Raw genomic sequence first — 18,917 nt, 5'->3', positions numbered from 1 at the left:
CATACTGTATGTACAGTGTATAGATATAGATAGATATGTATATATCTATATCTATATATATATATCTATCTATAGATATCTATATATATCTATATATAGATATCTATATATATATCTATCTATCTATCTATCTATCTATATCTATACACTGTACATACAGTATGTTATAGAGGAAAATAAATTCCTGTCTTTTGCTTTTCTCAGACGTCAGTGTTTACCCCTGCTTTCGGCTCAGTGACTAATGTCCGGATCAACAGCTGCATGAGGACACCGCAGGTGCTTCGAGTTCTCCTCAACAAGTTCAAAATCGAAAACAGCCCCGACGATTTTGCGCTCTACCTCGTCCACACAAGCGGAGGTGAGTGTGAATTGTTCAGTTTGTTTCCTGTGAAGAGAAAGAAATGTCGATGAAGAAAACCCTGTTAATCGATACCTTTTTGATGGACGTGTCCATGTTTTCAGAGCGTGTGAAGCTGAAGCGGAGTGACTATCCTCTGGTGCTGAGAATCATGCAGGGCCCGTGTGAGCAGGTCTGCAAGGTGTTCCTCATGGAGGAAGACCTTGGAGAAGAAGTCACGTATGATGTAAATCACCACATTCACTGTCACGGAGATATGAACGCGTCTTCTCTTCTGTGTCTCCTATAATCCTCTGATTGACCTCGCGTTACTCTCTGTTCATGTGCTCGTTTCTCCTCCCTTCCACCAGGTGGCGCAGTATATCAAGTTTGAAATGCCCGTGCTGAAGAGTTTCATCACCAAACTGAAGGAGGAGGAGGACAGAGAGGTGGTGAAACTCAGGAGAAGGTACAAGAGAATAGTAATACTTTATATTCTCCACGAAACATCTTGTGTCTCCTTTCTGTTTTGCCTCTAATGGCCAAAGTCTTCCACATGTTCACCAGCTGTTATGAGCTTACAGAACATAGCATTGTAATCCATTCATTCTTCCTCCGTCTGCATTTGTCTGCCTGTACCTGCAGGTATACGTACCTGCGCTGTAGAATTGAGAAGGAGCTCGGTTGTCTTCCAGAGGGGGCAACGTGCATGTGATCTGCTCATCGGACCGTCAGAAGCACCACATCTGCCCAGCTGTGACCGAGACGCTGACCCAGGATCAGCTGACGAGAACACCAATGTGTGTGTTTCAGCGATTATCCTGCTCCTCCTGAACTCCTGCCTCTGCACGGAGCCTTTTTTTTTTTTTTTTTTTTTTTTTTTTTTTTTTTTTTCCAAATGATCCAATCAATGGATCCTACAGGCAAAGCGTTGACATGCCGTGTTGTTTGCATGTTAGCAGCAGTCTTCAGACCTTCTTATCTCCTTGTCATCACGTACAGAGCACACAGAAAGACGTTCCCGTGCAGAATGAGCCGACAACGAGACGCCGTGTCTTCTGTCTCGACCCTTCAGTTTGCCAGCTGATGACCCAAAACCTATTTAAAGCACAGACATCGTATAATAAGTGCCTGTTAAAAGGTTTCTCTAAGCACAAAGACACACGATGGTCCCGTGTTTTGAAGTTATAGAAGTAAGAAAGTACAACATCAGACCACACAGTCATGCTCCTTTTGTGTTCCTCTGTGTTTGAGAGTTTTTAAAATATTGTGATTGAAGGAATATTATGAATAGACTCTCAATATTATCTGGGCTGAGAAGTTCACCGCAGGGATTATTGAAGGTTGTCTGAGCAGATAATCTGTTTATGTTGTGGCCATCAGGAGACAACTGTTGAGCTTCAAGGAATAGTTTGATTTTGGGAAACATTTTCTCGCCAAGAGTTTGCTATCTGTTGTGTATTTGTATAACGGCAGCCGGTTAGCTTAGCATAGCACAAAGACTGGTAACTGCTAGCAAGTCTGGCTCTTTCTGAAGTGAACAAAATCTGGCCACCAGCACCACTAAAGCTCACATATTAATAAGTCATATCTCATTTTAATCTCTTCTTTTGTACAGACGAAACAAATAAAGTGTGTGTGAGCTTCAGAGGTGCTGGTGGGCAGATGTTGTTATTTTTAGAAACAGTGAGGCTAGCTAGCTGCTACCAGTCCTTGTGCTAAGCTATCCACCTGCTTGTGATAGCTTCTTATTTACTTTATGGTATTAATCCACTCATCAAACTCTCATCAAGAAGTAAAAATACGCTGATTCCCCCAAAAGTATTCCTTTGAAGAAAGAAAGCAGACGCTGAGGTTTTCTGGTGAGTCGTCCTCGCTTGTATTCCTGCCTTATGTAACATGACAAGAAGAAGTCATGTTGACATGTTAACAAGCACAGTAATATACCGTCTAAATATTCACAACAATATTCAATATCATTCTTCACACCATGACTCCTGGTAGGCGTTGGACTGGCTATTTTTTATTTTTTTTTTTTACATCCAACAGAGAATGACACAAGTGAAATCTCACAAGACTGTGAATTATGCCAACCGTCTTTGTTGGAAGAATGTTGTAAATGTATGAGTGAGCATTTCAAAGCAGCACAAGTTGCCTCCACTGTACAGCTCTTCGCTTTCGTCCGCTCAACGTCTCCCAGCGTTGTTCAAAGTCTCGCAGTACAAGAGAGAGAGAGAGAGAGAGAGAGCGAGAGAGAGAGCGAGCATGTTCTATTTTTAGTGACTCTTTGAAGACTTGCCTGCTTTTGTATTGTGTCTTTTACAAAATAATGATCTTTAAAGATGTTAAGAACTCATGCCATGACTTGGAAAATGTAGTTTTGTTTTTTTTCATACAATGATGTTATAAAAGAAAAGTCATCCTGATAGATGGATAGATAAAATCTGTAATCTCCCTCAGTCTTGTTCAGGTCAGTGGGGGAAAAGCCCAGCATGTTGTATAATGAGGTTTAAATCTTTTGTAATTCAGAATGACAGAGGAGAAATAACATGAGTCAAAGCTTCGGGAGAGTTCGTTAAGTGTTCTGGTTTATTCACTAAGTGGTTAAATAATTCACACTAAATTAGGACACACACACATGTACACACCCACAGAGGTATTTATGTGTGATGTCGGTGCTACAGCAGCTTACTGCACACCCAGCCAATGAGCAGGTGTGAGACAGTGATCCACTCACCTGATGGAGATTGTCTGGAGGATCACAGGCTGGTCCTGAGACCCGCTTCTCTCTGTCAGAAGAGTCTGAGCGGCCAGCGAACACCGCGTGGAAGAGGATCCTCGTCTTTGTGTCCGTCAGACAGTCGACAGGTGAGGCTGTTCATTCTCATTTATACTTATTTCATACACGCTTCTATTGAGTTCAGCGGGTTTCAACAATGTTTTCAGTGGTGGAATGTAACACAGTACATTTACTAAGTATTACACGACATGAAGCAGTACCGTACTACTAATCTACCCAATAGTACACAAAGTCGATAGTACACAAAGTATCAGAAAGGTGCTCCACATTGACAAACTGTAACATTAAAGAGCTTTACATGTTCATTAGTGATACTATATCATAATATAATGTTCAACACTTTGAAATGAGCCATTCTGAGCTGTAAGTATTTGTACTTTTGATATTTCAGCTTTGTTCTGGGGATAATACTTGTGTACTTTTACTTAAGTAACATTTTGAATTCAGTACTTCAGGATCTGAGCACTTCTCCCACCACTGCGTAGTTTCCTCATCTGACCTCATTTCTCTTGTTATTTAATTTGTCCTCCGCTACACAAATTGTGTAGACACGAGTAATACTAATACACTGGTAAACAGATCGGAGGGCTCCAAATTCACAATGAAACGTTTTTAATCCTTCTTTGTGAGTCGGCGCTGCTGCAGCAGCTTTAATCTGGGAGTCGCTGGATTATTGTCAAACTAAGTGACCTCGTGTAATTATAGCTCAACTCGTCTTTTTAGAGGACACAGATTAGACTGCGTACTGTGTTGACGGTGGAGCAAATGATGTCATGCTGCTCAGTGGTGGAAGAAGTAATCTCATTGTTTACTTCAGCACCATGTTTTAATACATAAGCAGCACTTTAGTGTTGGAGTTTGGCCAATTTTAACAGTTTTTTTTAAACTGTTGGGCACTTTAATCTATAACAATGCATTATGTTTTACAATCCGATTATATATTTTGTTTGTGTTTGCATACGTCAAACACAAGTCACTCGTAACTATAGCTGTTAAATGAATACATTTCTGTCTTAAATATGGAATATAAGTATAAAGTACATGTACTTACTGTAGTTACTTTCCACCATTTCATAGGACTATTATTACTGTATAACTGTGTTTATTACATATGTTGCACACATTCTATGATACATAACATAGTATAATATATAAAACTACTTTATCATGTTATTATGTATTGTTTATACTTACACTACATAGTGGCTGCTGGAGTTGGACGACTGGATTTATTCTGCATAAATATCTGCACAACTTTCTGATATACATTTGTTGTATATAGTATTGTATTCCATATATTGTATATAGCTTTTTAATGTCATTTCCCTAATTTCTATTTATTTCATTCGATTATTCTCTATCTGTTTAACTTTCTGTCACTCCCCTAAAGTTCTACGTTATTCTCTCTGTTCGATGGGCGTTGGGTTTAGACACTGAGACAACATTTATTTATTGCTGACAAACGTCGTATATTGGGGATTATTGCAGCAGGTCTTGCCCCACAGGTCTATAGAACCAGATCTCATCTCCTCCAGTAGATCCTAATGAGGGCGTTGGAGATTATGAAAGCCATCTGATCCTAGGTCAGCCGCGGTGTTAAATTGTTTCGCAGCCGTGACGCCGCTTGTGTAAAATGTGTTTCTCAAAGCTGGATTACGAGCCGTGATCTGTCCTGCTCTTAATTTATCAGCGACGTAAAAATAACACGCAGCCAGACTAAAGCGGCCAAGAGAACATCTCCCCATCAGGCCGTTCATGAACACCGTGTGCCTTCAGGGACCAGTACAACCTAGTACAACCAAGTACATACACTAGTATGTTCATTATCTGCAGCATTTGTGAGGCAAACATTGTACTTTTCACTCCAGTACTCTGATTTGACAGCTACATTACTCGTTACTTTGTAAATCAAGACTTCACATTTAAAGTATATGATCAACTTCTAAAACTATGAAGTATTTTTGTAGATGAATCTACTCATCAGTGTTTACATATGTAAACAAAGATCATCACCTCAATCAGCTACATTTCAAAAGATATATATTTAATATATCTAATTTATATAATAATATTACACCCTTAAATTGTCATTTTTGCATCGTGAATACTTGTACTATTGATACTTGAAGTATATTTAGCTGATAATACTTGCAGGACTTAGTTCACTTCCTATTATTACTAATTTAAAGTATTTACAGATGCTGTTTCTTAGCATATTTTTGTATAACATATTTTATTGACAGCTTACCCTTTCTTAATGTATATTTATGTATGAGTTCTTTTTTACAAGTTGTATAATAATTTTTGTTTTTTAATGCTGCTTTTTTTTTTTTATACTGTGGTTTTCTGGTTCACTGTGGACTTCTTCCATCACCGTCCAGCAACAAGAACAACAGACACAGAAAAGCGACACATTCCCTCCTCCTAATAATGTTTCCTTTGTCTTATTGTTACAGGATAAAACAATAATGTGTGTCCTGCATAAAGTCCCCCTCACAGCAGCTCTCTGCCTGCTGCTCCTCGTCACGCTGTTACCCAGCTCGGAGGCACGTGGTCGTGGAGGCTTCGGAGGTGGCCGAGGTGGAGGCTTTGGCCGAGGTGGAGGCTTCGGCCGGGGTGGAGGCTACAGACCGGTCCAGAGCGGTGGCTCCAGTGTGGGGAAAGTAGCCGGGGCAGCTGCAGCGGGCGCCATAGGAGGAGCCGTGATCGGGTCTGCCCTGAGCCGCCCCGGGTACGGTGGAGGATATGGAGGTGGTTATGGAGGGTATGGTGGTGGTTATGGAGGGTATGGTGGTGGTTATGGAGGATATGGAGGTGGTTATGGAGGATACGGAGGCGGTGGAGGCTACGGCCGCAGGCCCGGCTACGAGGCGGAGGGCTCTGGAGACATGGGGTACTATACTGGAGCGTCCAGCGGGCCCATCTACAACAGCATCATTGTGGTCATTGGCTCCCTGATGGCCCTGCTGATGGGCCACTGGGGGGCCTTCATGTAGAGCTGGAGCCGGAGCTGGGATCCCCAAAACACACACAGGTCCGAAGAAACCCTGACTAAAGAAAACAACCCTCAACCTGACCTAAAATAGTCCAATGTGACCTAAGATATGACCTTTGAATGCCGGATTGATGAAAAGATGTGTGTTTCCCTTCTACTCCTCAGTGAGTCTGTGAGGACTTCTGACCTCCACAACATGACACCGAGCTTCAATCTGCAGCTGAACAAACCTGTAGAAATATGTCAGGAATATGGTTTCCTCTCCCCCGGGCAGTCTGTTTTTTTTATACTTTTGATGATTGTTTTATGATCGATATGTCTCCGTGAAGATAGAACAGATTGGATGTGTAATTAGGTTATGTCTACCTCAACAAGTCATGTCAGGACAAGAGTTTAAGAGCAGCTATGATAATGTCATTTCTCACTGTATTTCACTATACCTTCTTATTTTAGTTTTTTTCAATCAGTTTCATATTCTATAACTCTGGACCGGTTATACTGGGACAGAGAGCATGAGCATATTAAACAGTGTATTCCAGTCTTACTGTTTTCAGTACTTTGCTTGTTTATGTATACTTTACCTAATTAAAGTATATGTTTTATGCCATTTTGTAGAATTTTATGTAAAGAGCAAAATGTGCTTCCATGTTAATTATTGTTAAAACAATAAATAACTTAGGACAAACTTTTGTGTTGGATTTTATTGTCTACGTTATTGTGAGAAGAGACGGTGTTTACGTGTTTGTTGACCACGGATAAATCCGACTTTAGGGGGAAACTGTATTCTAAAGAGCTGAAGATCTCTCAACATAAGCACCACTGCCTTTCTTGTTCCAGAGCTTTCAGCTGGATCTCATGGTCTTTAATCAGCACATCGCTCTCTGCTGCTGTTTCAAGTCCATCCTTTAAGTTGATGTAAAAAACAAAACAAAATGTACAATACATGCAATAGATTTTATGTGGGAGGCCAAATCCTAGATAGGAAGACAGATGAACAGAATTTTTAGAAAATAGGTTATTTTAGTCATGCGAGTCCAATTAGCAGCAGAGAAGAAGCCTCTGGTAGAAGAGCAGAGCTCCACAAAGGAGACGCTCAGCTGTTCAATTGCCAGCTTCACTGGCTTCACTCAGTGTCAGGGGAGGCAGGGCCACACCTGGACCAGGGCCACACCTGGACCAGGGCCACACCTGGACCAGGGCCTTTAGTTAGTCGGCAACTTATTAAATCCACTGCTTTGGATTTGCAACTCCAATGCAATAAGATTGAGGATTACGTCATTACGGAGTGTGTCAGTAATGTAATTTCCAACACTGGATATTATTATTATATCATATTATAAAATATATCAGTTCCAATAAGCGTGGTATTTGATGAACAAATGGAAACTTTGATGGGGCCTTGAAGTGCTTGCATGACTTGTCTCGGCTTCATGAGCTCACAGCCAATCAGATCACACCATTGCTCCCGTTTGCTGTCCTACAGCAACATCCAGCCGTGTTCTTTGGACCGTTCACATTCAATTATCACGCTTCACCACAAGTTCAGACCTGACACACAGAGAGGAGTCGACCCCGTCCTCAGTTAGTCCTTCATTATACGAGACAGACTTGATATGTTTCCTCTGTCTGAGTATTAGCTCCCAGTTAACCCTGCAGTGTTTCTGAAAAACGAGATTCAGATGGAATCGCCACATTTTGTAAAGTTCCCACACACAAAAGTCTGCAAGTGCACATTAGTAAAGTTTATTTGACAAGAACAAATCCAAAATGTGTGAGTCAACCCTCAGTATTCAGCAGGAGCTCCAGCAGGACAGTACATGGGACTCCACACAGTTAAAAGGCTTACGGGGCTTTTTAAAATTGGCACATCAGCATTTTCAAACACATAGAAAGTTCACAGGACACATTAAAGGTACACTGTGGAGTTTTATCAGATCCTTCCACAGTCAATGAAACCTGTTGGTTGTAATTGCAGTTCAGTGATTGAAATGTGAATCTCCTGGTTTTAGTGTTGGAAAGTCACTAAATACTTCTACACATTCAAGGTACTTGTACTTCACTTGAGTATTTCCATGTTATGCTAGTTTTCTACTTCTACTCCACTGCATCTCAGAGGCAAATATCGTACTTTTTACTCCACTGCATTTGTTCCTTTTCAGATTAAAACTCCAGAGTGTACCTTTATATGAATAGTTTTGTTTAAGTAATTAGCTTCTGTGAGAGAGAAAATCACACATCTTGATACGCGGCCTTAACAATTATAAACTCAGCTGATGTTGCAAGATCACATTCAGGAGGATTTGGAGATGACTCTCCGGCTCAGGATTAAGCAGAGGAAGGCCGAACAATGGACAGAAAGGACGGAGGACGCCAGTGTATAAAAAGTATCTGGAAAATATACGACACACTGTACTAAGCAGTACACGAGGTAAACGGTTACATACATACTCAGCCATTGGTTCCAAAGTAATTGTGTTAGTACAACAGCATGCATACTACTGTCTGTGTTTACACATAATAATAAGTACAGACAGATTGAATAATCAGTCTTTGTGGTTTAACCTCATGTATTTCATGGACCTATTTTAATATGCTAAAAGTCCATTCATGTTTTAAGCTACAAAGGAATGAGTTGACATGAATCATTACAAATAGTATTGCTCTGGATGTAAAACTCCCCGTTCAAAAGCAGTGATATTTGTACTGTATTAGTAGAGTATGTTAGACAGGTTAAAGTCCAGTATTAACTGATAGATTTAGAACACTATTCACTGTTTTCCAACTCTTTAGACTATCCTCCGACATCAACAGCCCTGGAGTTAAAATAATCGTATTTAAGAAGCCGATGTCCGTCACACAGATCGTCACCATAACCGTCTGTACCAGCGCCGCAGCTACAAATACACAGCTACTCTCTCTGGGTGCTTTTCCCTCTGATGCAAAAAAAGACCCAGTTTCCCTGGATAAAAATACGTTTCTGGTGAACACATCACAAACACAGAAAGATGAGCAGCGGGAGTGCCACTCTCTATTTCTATGGCGAGAGGTGCACACTGTGAGGAGTTTTAACACTTGTAGTTTGTTGTAATTGAATCTGTCCCGGTTAGAGAGCACGTTGAGATCTACAGTATATGGACATTAATGGGCCGGATATGTCCTCGGTCAGAAGCCTGGAGTATTAAGGACAGTAAATGGGCCCCTTTGTCTCTCAGAAGAGGAAAACACAAGAGCAGTCTGTTCCATCACTGGCTGTCTGGTCGAACCATTTCCTTTCTTTAAACACATAGTTCCACGATGAGGCACTATGCGCCAATCAAGCACACGCATGAGGATGTGATGCCTTAATATTAAAAAAAAAAAAAAAGTGGAAAATCCACACACGATAAAGAAAGTCCTCTCTCCCCAATCATTTTCCATCCCTTTAATAAACCCTCCATCACCAAAGGCCTCAGTGGAGTGACATCAGCATGTTGCTATTCAGTAGCATCAGTGTAGTACTGGTGACCACGGCTACAAACCCCAGCCAGCCCGTCTCCGGTCGCTGCACCCCATCGGTTGGCCCCTTCAGGTACCTTTCAGAGTAGACCATGTACAGCTCCATGCATCTCCTGGCCTTCACCTGCTCGATCAGAGCCGGGTAGCCGATCTCCACGATGCTGACCGTGTCGTCGTCTTCGGCGCTGCTGACAACCTGTGACGCCGGAGGCTCGGGATCGGCTGCAGGCCGATTTAGGGGGCGCGGCGGCGAAGGTGCAGAGGTCGAGGAGTTATCTGCTGCAGTGCCGTTGGTCTCCGTTGTGTTGCTGCCTGAGCCGACGTCTGGACCTGAGGCGGCAGCAGTGGTTGTATTTGTGGTAGCAGCAGCCGGGTCGTTGTTTGACTTTGGGTTCTCCGCCAGCAGAAGGTCGGTCCTCTTCATGCAGGAGTCCATGTAGCTGTCGTAGGTTTGAGGGGGCTGGCTGTACCGGTAGTCTCTGCTGTAGTCGTTGGCATCGGTGGACTTGGCCCCATACCTCCTGTACATGTAGTGGTTGTAGTAATGCTCCTCCTGGGGGTTGTGGAAGCCGAAGGGAGGACGGGGGAACCTCCCTAACCCGTAGCCCAGGGCCATCCCTGCCATAGCCCCTCCAGCTGCTGCCATCACCGCACCGCGTCCGAACCCTCTGGATCTGTCAGAGGGACGCATGCCCATTGCCTGAACCGAGTGGGAAAAGGGAGAGCCGCCACCAGCACCGTGGCCCCCATATCCATAGCTGCCCCCGTATTGAGGGCTCAGGACTTTGTTGTTCGGGTTTTGGTTGATGAATCCACCTCCATGACCACCATGACCACCGTAACCGCCATAGCCGCCATAGCCTCCTCCGTATGGGGAGCCCCGCGCTGGATACTGGTTAGGGTAGCCTCCAGCCGGCTGCTGGGGGTAACCACCCGGATTCCCAGGTCTGCCTGACTGCGGAGGGTGGCCTCCCTGATTGGGTTGTCCAGGCTGCTTGGGGTATCCACCCTGAGAGCCCGCATTATTCCTGTTGGTTCTGCCTCGGTTGGACGTGGAGGACTTCTTGGAGCCGAAGCCTTTCCCGAAGCCGCCTCCTCTCTTGGCCAGAGAAGAATGAAACAACAGGAGCGACAGACACAGCACAGAGAGTGACTCCAGCTTCATCTTCGCCCTGCAGGGAGAGGAAAAGGGAGAAAACGGTGAGGAAAATATGAGATAATAATTATACTTGGATTTATCATTGTACCCTTAAATAGTCTTGTCGTTGAGTTGCACATCACTTGAACTTTGACTTACAAGAGAGCATGCACCCAACGCTGCAGTGTACAGGAAACAACCCCTCTATATTTTGGCTACCGTTTTGGCCTTGTCTTCTGCTAACTCGAGCCAGTACACACACCACGTTATCATGTTCACCTCATTGTAGTGACAGCCTCGACATGTTTTTGCCCACCTAGTTCCCCACAGGGAACACAGAGCTGTGGGGCCACAAAATGAGGTTTCCAGGTTGGCTCCAAATAGCTCAGTGCTCTGTTACTGCAGGTGACGAGTGTCTCACGTTAGTGAGAAAAGTCTCCTTATTACAAATCTGTATCCATGAACCATAAAGAAACTTTCCGGTTTTATGAAACACACCATGAGATTATAGAAATATGTCTATCGTCAGAGGTTTTTTTCCATCTTGTTTGTATTAGAGAAGCTATCACTTCAATATATTTATAGGATTATTGTGGGCAATGATGCAAAACTGTAGTCATATTAGATGGACATGATTTTCATCAGCCTCTCTTGTATCCATCACAATATACTGTGAATCGATATCAAACTATAAGACATACCGTGAGGATTTTATTTTTTTATAACAATAAATTATCATAATTTCCCAGAGTCCATCACTCCTCGTAATGTCTGACACGTTTGGTATCTGTCGTCAGTAGCTACAGCAGCTCCTAGATGATTTCACAGTTTCAAACACGAGCATGGAGTTTAAGAATGGCTCGTGCAGTTTCAGCGTTGTGATGTCAACCAGTGGCAGCGAGTAAACTCGCGCTGTTTCCATAGCAACGCGAACACCGTCTGTGGCTGATCTGCTGAATGTTGAAATCGCCTCTCATCTCTCTACGATATGAGTCGTTGTGTGTCAAACTCACTGCGATAAACGATATTAAATTATTATCAATATAACGAGATCCGTGTCTTGTCCTCATGAGATTAGGTTTTAATAATCGTGATCAATGAGATGCTCATTAATAACCACGCGATACACGAGTCACAATGACGCGTCAGCGTTTTCCTTCTGTAAATCCAATCTGCTGTTAGTTATCGTTCATTTCGACCTTAATCTTAATTCATTTTCGGGACATAGTATTTGGTCATTTTCGTGACTGAAAATAACGACTTGTCTCTGGATGTCGGTATAAACCCGGTGTCGCTGCGACTGGACACAGCGGCAGGACCTCAAGGTATCGCGGTGGGGATGGTGCTGATGCAACAATAACCAGTAAAGAATAATCCAGTCCGCTCCGGAGACCAGCTCCGATCAGAAGCGACCCAGACCGGGATTCCATCAGTACCCGCTGTGTTCACACCAGACCGCGTGTAGACAGAGCATCACTATAATGTCACCTGTCAATGATGACAATGTCCTTCATTCCAATACAACATGGCTTCAATAAACTATCGAGTAATTTAGCTACTACGCATTTTTTTATTACAGACAGAGATGGTCGCGTGAGGTAAATAACAATGTGCATTTTATTCCTCAGAGCAGCATTACATGCAGAGGCTGCAGTGTGTGTAGATAAAGGAGCAGCATTACCGTGATGGTGACCGTGTGGATTGGTCCGTGTTATTGAGCCTCAGCAGCGTCCCGGGTCGTCTCCTCCACTCGAGTGTTGATGTAGCGCGAGCTCACACGGCTTGAGTTAAGAAACTGGTTAAATCCGTATGACGTCACGCGGCACGAGGGACGTGGTCGCACAAGCTCCGCCAATGAACCATCGATTTTTCATCACAGAAAAAAATGGATTCAAACAATTTATTTCATCAATCCTAGATTGTAAAAATAGAAACATAACACTTATTTATTGATTTAAGATTGCTGTCAGTGTTTTGATTCCCTGGCATTTTCTTTTTTTGTTAAATGTTTATAGCACTGCTTGTCAAAAAACGAAAAAGGTCATATAAAACGTAAACAAGCTCGTTTGAACCCGGCTGTGAACAGTCTGGTGGGGTGTCTGTTCTGAACCGGTTCTGAACGTAGACGGTAGATTCTGAACTGTCTCGTGCATAGACACAGAAGGCCGGGGCGGGGTTTCACCGACACATTTCCCAGCATCCTCAAACCTGTGATGACGGCGATTTCATTCGGAAAATCACCACACGGAAATTTGTAGTATTGAGCAAAACGTGGTGGTAAAATGTAATCAATTGTACAAATTAACTAAATTACTGTACTTAATTACAACTATGAAGTACTTTACATGCACATTTAATCCCCTTATCCTGTACATTCCAGGACGCTTTGAACTCCACTTCCTTAATGTGAAAACAAAATCTGTTGCGTTGCAGATTGAAACTGCAGATATAAAACATTTTAAAATGTGATGCAAGGCAGTGCAGTACAAGAGAGTGTAAGATTTAGATTAAACATTAAACTGCTGCTGGCGTGTTTTTGTATAAAAACCAAGCCAAAACCTGAAAGGGAACCTATAATGCGTGTTTTACTTGAGGTAAAAAGTGCTGATAATACCTCTGTACTTTTATGCAGGAACTGTACACGGGACATATTCACTGTTATTATGGGGTAGTGTAGGTGGTGGACCCAAACGCACGCACACAGCAGGTTTACTCCAGCCAAGACTTTATTTAAATGTGCAGGAGGAGTCAAAGAATGAACAAACAAAAACCAACTGTCCAGCAAATTAAAGTCACTCCTCTTTCACCACCGGAGTCGGGAGGGAAGCTCAACCGAGGCCGGGACAGGTAGCCTCCGGAGTCGGGAGTGAAACTCAACCGTACTCAATACCGGAGGAACAAGACGGCGCGACTGTGTGGAGGCCCGAGGTCCGACACAGCAAACAGAATGCACAGGTGATCCTCCAGGGATCGACGCTGAACGGCAAAGGAGCAGAAAAACAAACGGATAACGATCTTCACTGAATCGTGTTCAAACTTACGTGACCAGACTGGTAACCGGACGGACTGACGACGCACCGGTGAAACGCCGAGGTATTTAAACCAGCCAGCGGCGATCACTGGAATGAGCCACAGCTGAGCCTAAGGAGAGAGGCGTGAAGTGGGCGGAACACGGGGGTGGAAACTGTAGGCTGACACAAAAAACAAAACATAAGCACATGGCCCACAATAACAAAACAGACAGGGGAAAAACAGAGGAGCACACACTAGGAGCAGACAGGGATCCTAACTACTGTGGTATTGTGGCATTGCCACTTTTATTTACATAAAAGATGTAAATGCTTCATGCTTTAATTAGCGATGACCCTCAGAAAAGGAAGACCCCCAGAGTCTCATTACACACGATGCCAGTTTCATTCATTTTTAATGTACTCTGTAAAAAGAGACCCACTGACACGATGCAGACTAAACCTTTTAGCCACTTGCTGTTCAACTCAGAAGATCTCAGCTGCTGGTTAGCAGCATTGTGTTTTAGTCTTAAAAGCAGCGTGCAAAGAATTTCAATAGAGGTAGCTGAGCTCGGTAATGGTTGCTTCAGGTGCCAGAATACAGCTGACGCCAACTGCTAAACCACCGAAAGTCCACCATTCAAAACTCTAATAATTAACGTATTCTGTGAAGCCATAACCACCAGTTTCTATAAAATCAAAATCTCTTAATTCAGTTAATAATTCAGACCAACAAAGCCCATTAGTTATGTGTTTTGGTTATGGTGTCTTTATTGCAGTTATAATGCTACATTCTCATATGAATATATATTTTTACTACTCTTATAAGAAACACATGCAGACAATAGCAATATTTTCACAGAAAAATCAAACTAAATTAACAGGATTTCACTTTCATTTGTACATCGGATGTCATTAGTAAATCAGCATTTTACCAGAGAGGGGAGAGAGGCAACATATTGGATGGATTTAGATTTTTTTTTTTTTTTTTACAATAATTATCCACCATACATACATATTTAGAAAAAGTTTTAAGTAGGGTTCTGATTGAATTTGTTATATTTTAATAAACTGTATAATTGTATGACCTGTATGAATTGATATAATCCATTACAATTACACTCAATGTAAAACCTCTCTGTCTAAATCACCAATATTATTCATCTTCTGATATGAACTATATTCTTATTATCTAATATAATCACTCGTTTCCGCTTTGGACTGTCCTTGAATCAGGCAGGACTGCACCATGAGTTAGAACAATTACTATTAGCACGTCCTCATTATAGCAGAGCTGTTTATGTGCTCAGATCATCACCATGTTCCAGCCTCAGGGTACAGACTAATCCCTGGACAGTTGGAACAAATAAAACAAGACTGAGTCTACAGCTACAGTATGCTCGTGTCTCTGTGCTGTCCAGAGGGTCCAGTGGTGCTTTGAGCTGGATGCTAGTGTCAGCCTGCTAACATGCTCACAACGTTTAACATAATTAACATTCATATAAGAAAAATGCATACATGAAAATTTGTGGCTGGTCATCCGCGAAACTCTGATGTCTGAGTGCATGTGTATGCAGCAAGAGAGGACCAAAGCCCCAAAGAAAAATGACACATTTTTGTATTCTATTCAATGCTTTACACGTGTGCCACAATAATGTAATGTTTTTGAGTTGAAATATATTCATCTGGTGGGCTTTTCCAAATAAATGTTAATATATGTGATTGTTTGAGATTAAATCCATTTATAGCATATATAGATATGTATGTATTTCTCTAGATCTGCCACTGCCATGTTCACCATCTTAGTTGAGTGTGTTTCCATGCTAAAATTTGCAAGTTCAGATGAGTCTGGAGATCACCAAAGTTCTTACGATTCATCATGGGAATCTACCCAAAGCTCATCAAGATGTGTTTCTCTAAATCAAAACAAATTGGCCTCATGTTATTGGGATTCATCCAACTGCCACTTTCATCCATAGAGCCCCGCTGTGTACTTAATATCTTTAACACTTTCTTTATTGTACACCTCATTTCCAAACACTCTCCATCACTTTAACTTAATGAAGGACTCAGCTCAGCAGCATTATGTTGCTATTCAGCAGCATCAGTGTAGAACTGGTGATCACAGCTATTAGACATCCAAAACCCGTCTCCAGTCCCTGCACCCCACCGGTGGGGCTGGGCTCCGTCGTTTTCTTCAGGTACCTGTCAGAGTACACCATGTACAGCTCCACACATCTCCTGGCCTTCACCTGCTCGATCAGTGCCGGGTAGCCGATCTCCGCGATGCTGACTGTATCACCATCATCATCATCATCAGTAGCAGTTTGTCTGAGAACCCGTGAAGCTGGAGGCACTGCGTCGGCTTTAGACTCATTTAGAGGGCGCGGAGTCGAAGGTGTGGTGGTCGAGGAGTTTTCTGCTGCAGTGCCGTTGCTCTTTGTTGTGTTGCTGCCGATGCCAGCGTCTGGGGCAGCGGAAGTAGTTGTGTTAGTTACAGGAGTACCTGTAGTTGTGGTGGTTGTAATTGTAGTTGTGGTAGCAGCAGCCGGGTTGTTTTTTGGCTTTGGGTTCTCCGCCGGCAGAAGGTCGGTCCTTTTCATGCAGGAGTCCATGTAGCTGTCGTAGGTTTGAGGGGGCTGGCTGTACCGGTAGTCTCTGCTGTAGTCGTTGGCATCGGTGGACTTGGCCCCATACCTCCTGTACATGTAGTGGTTGTAGTAATGCTCCTCCTGGGGGTTGTGGAAGCCGAAGGGAGGACGGGGGAACCTCCCTAACCCGTAGCCCAGGGCCATCCCTGCCATAGCCCCTCCAGCTGCTGCCATCACCGCGCCGCGTCCGAACCCTCTGGATCTGTCAGAGGGACGCATGCCCATTGCCTGAACCGAGTGGGAAAAGGGAGAGCCGCCACCAGCACCGTGGCCCCCATATCCATAGCTGCCCCCGTATTGAGGGCTCAGGACTTTGTTGTTCGGGTTGTAGTTCATGTGTCCACCTAGATAACCTCCATAACCACCATATCCGCCCTGACCACCATAACTGCCGTAACCTCCTCCGTATGGGGAGCCCTGTGCTGGGTAACCTCCAGCTGGGAATCCTGGTCTGACTCCCTGATTAGGGTAACCTCCCTGATTAGGGTAGCTTCCTTGATTAGGGTAACCTCCTTGATTAGGGTAACCTCCCTGATTAGGGTAACCTCCTTGATTAGGATAACCTCCTTGATTAGGGTAACCTCCCTGATTAGGGTAACCTCCTTGATTAGGGTAACCTCCTTGATTAGGGTAACCCACTGGTCGGCCTGGTTGCTGAGGCTGGCCTCCCTGGTTGAACTGTTCAGGCTGTTTAGGTTGTTTGAGGGTTCCACCCTTGGGCTTCCTGTCCAGACTATCTGTTTTGGGGGTCTTCTTAAAGAGACTTATTTTCCCACCAAATCCTCCTGTTCTCTTGGCCAATGAAACATTCGTATGACCCAAAAGAAGGGCCAGACACAACAGATGTGCTACAGTCAGCTTCATCTTTTGAGCTGCAGAGAGGATCCATGGACAGAAACATAAAGAGAACAAGAGGTAGAGAAAATAGAAGGAGAAAAGTTAGATTGTATTATTTAAAATGTAAGAAGTCTTCCTGTTGAACACAGCATATTATCTACATTAAAATAGAATACATTAAAACATCACATGGCAACGTTTCTGTTTGGAGAGGATATATTGACCTAAATCATGTTCACCACACTCCATTTCATTATTTACACTTACATCAGCAACCTTGAAGTGTTTTTGCACGTGTCACTTATTCCATAGCAGGTGTTTTCTGGCTTTTTCCGTCATTGTAGCACAAACGTAACGAGAATAGCAAGTCAATATTTGCATTAGAGGACTAAACGTTGTGTATCAGGTGACTACCAGCGCCGGGTTTTTATTGTATTTCATTTGATGGTCATGGGCGCTGAACACATTATATTATTGTGCACCTGTTAGCTTGTAGTCCTTTAAGGTTAGTTAGACATGAAGCAACACGACCAGCTGCCAGCCTTAAAATAGCACAAGGAGGCGGCTAAGTGTTGCTCTTTACACGCTTGTTTTTAATTATATAATGTTGTTTACTGGAAAACACAAGCTGTGGAAAAAGTTATGACACAACTCTTAACTGAAAAACTGCATATTCTTGACAACGTGGACACATAACACTGACCTTGTCACGACACTGTCCTCTCCACCGACGTCTCTCTCTTTAAGAGACGGTGCCTCCTGAACTTTCTGTATGACCCTCCTCCTCGTCCTTCTTCTTCTTCTTCTTCCTTTGAGGGTAACATATTTTTAAACCCCTCGACCATAAACGGTAATCTATATTTTTTAAATGGAAAGATGGTGTTTAGCTGACAGCGAGTATACCGACAGAGTAAGTTAATTGTTGGTCGTGAAGGTTAACGTTTATCAAATTAGTATTTCAATTTGACCTAAATAATTGGCTGTGGCCTTAGCTTACCTTGAGTGACGAACGTTGTTTAAACGTTACTTAAACGTTATGTGTGTCAAAGTCGGACATATTTGAGTTTTGGGGGTAAAAGTAACGAGATTGAGAGTTGTATTTACTAACTTTTCATATTCCGTGGGATTTGAACGCAACACAGGTGATGGTGTGAATCAAAGGGTCATTTCACACTTAAGATGTCTGTCTGGCTCTGAAATGTCTCGTTCCAACTTTTATTCTAATACAATAGAGGTGAATATTTGTTTATTATTATTCATTTGTTTATTAAATCAATAGCAGAAAACATAACTGCAGATGAGTTACAGCGTATGGTTAATGTCTGCCTGTTGTCCCTGGCCACATGTTAAAAAAGCACCCCAAAATTACACATCTTACAACATGAAAGTATTTCTTACAAAATAATAGATATTGGCGGAATGTAACTAAGTCGGCTACATTAACTGAAGTTACTGTACTTTGAGTATTTCCATTTTATGATACTCCATTATATTTTGATATATACAGTAGATGTTATCGACTCTCCTGTGACTGCAGCTGTAGACTTGGATTCTTGTGCAGATGGTGCCACCTGTTGGTCATGATAAGGAATACATTTACAAATCCTGACGCGAGTCTTTCTGTGAACACAGGTAGCCACGTGACCTTAATATGTG

The 18,917-nt window shown here is 42.8% G+C and overlaps 4 protein-coding genes across 8 annotated transcripts in view; 2 read left to right on the top strand and 2 right to left on the bottom strand.

Moving 5' to 3' along the window:
* Nucleotides 1-2,548, top strand: part of rassf2b (Ras association domain family member 2b) — a 21,668-nt gene extending 19,120 nt beyond the window's left edge. For all 4 annotated transcript variants that reach the window (XM_031856823.1, XM_031856825.1, XM_031856826.1 and 1 more), the window contains 4 exons: nt 205-358; nt 463-584; nt 709-806; nt 983-2,548. In XM_031856823.1, the coding sequence (XP_031712683.1) occupies nt 205-358; nt 463-584; nt 709-806; nt 983-1,052 (444 nt within the window). In that variant the 3' untranslated portion in view covers nt 1,053-2,548. The remainder of the gene's footprint in view (nt 1-204; nt 359-462; nt 585-708; nt 807-982) is intronic.
* A 96-nt stretch (nt 2,549-2,644) lies between these two features.
* Nucleotides 2,645-7,039, top strand: sprn2 (shadow of prion protein 2). 2 transcript variants are annotated; one of them, XM_031856829.1, is made up of 3 exons: nt 2,645-3,205; nt 5,594-6,171; nt 6,298-7,039. In XM_031856829.1, exons 1-2 carry the CDS (start codon nt 3,044-3,046, stop codon nt 6,131-6,133), a joined length of 702 nt encoding a protein of 233 aa, XP_031712689.1. In that variant the 5' UTR covers nt 2,645-3,043; the 3' UTR covers nt 6,134-6,171; nt 6,298-7,039. The 2 variants fall into 2 exon arrangements, with proteins under 2 accessions (XP_031712689.1, XP_031712688.1); XM_031856828.1 differs by having other exon boundaries at nt 5,594-7,031.
* Nucleotides 7,040-7,860: 821 nt separating this feature from the next.
* On the bottom strand, nt 7,861-12,550 carry LOC116388709 (major prion protein homolog). The gene is made up of 2 exons (XM_031856822.1): nt 12,447-12,550; nt 7,861-10,799 (listed from the first exon to the last, which is right to left on the bottom strand). The coding sequence occupies exon 2, from the start codon at nt 10,790-10,792 to the stop codon at nt 9,581-9,583; it is 1,212 nt and encodes a 403-aa protein (XP_031712682.1). The 5' UTR covers nt 10,793-10,799; nt 12,447-12,550; the 3' UTR covers nt 7,861-9,580.
* A 1,923-nt stretch (nt 12,551-14,473) lies between these two features.
* LOC116388586 (pH-response regulator protein palI/RIM9-like) lies at nt 14,474-18,049 on the bottom strand. Its single transcript, XM_031856598.1, has 2 exons — nt 17,965-18,049; nt 14,474-17,296 (listed from the first exon to the last, which is right to left on the bottom strand). The coding sequence occupies exon 2, from the start codon at nt 17,286-17,288 to the stop codon at nt 15,843-15,845; it is 1,446 nt and encodes a 481-aa protein (XP_031712458.1). The 5' UTR covers nt 17,289-17,296; nt 17,965-18,049; the 3' UTR covers nt 14,474-15,842.
* Nucleotides 18,050-18,917: the final 868 nt, after the last annotated feature.

The sequence above is a fragment of the Anarrhichthys ocellatus genome, unplaced genomic scaffold (genome assembly GCF_004355925.1).
Source record: "Anarrhichthys ocellatus isolate YVR2014 unplaced genomic scaffold, GSC_Weel_1.0 scaffold17, whole genome shotgun sequence".
Classification (NCBI taxonomy): domain Eukaryota; kingdom Metazoa; phylum Chordata; class Actinopteri; order Perciformes; family Anarhichadidae; genus Anarrhichthys; species Anarrhichthys ocellatus.
Note: the sequence above shows the minus strand (reverse complement) of the source record. Positions and strands in the feature narration are given on the sequence as shown.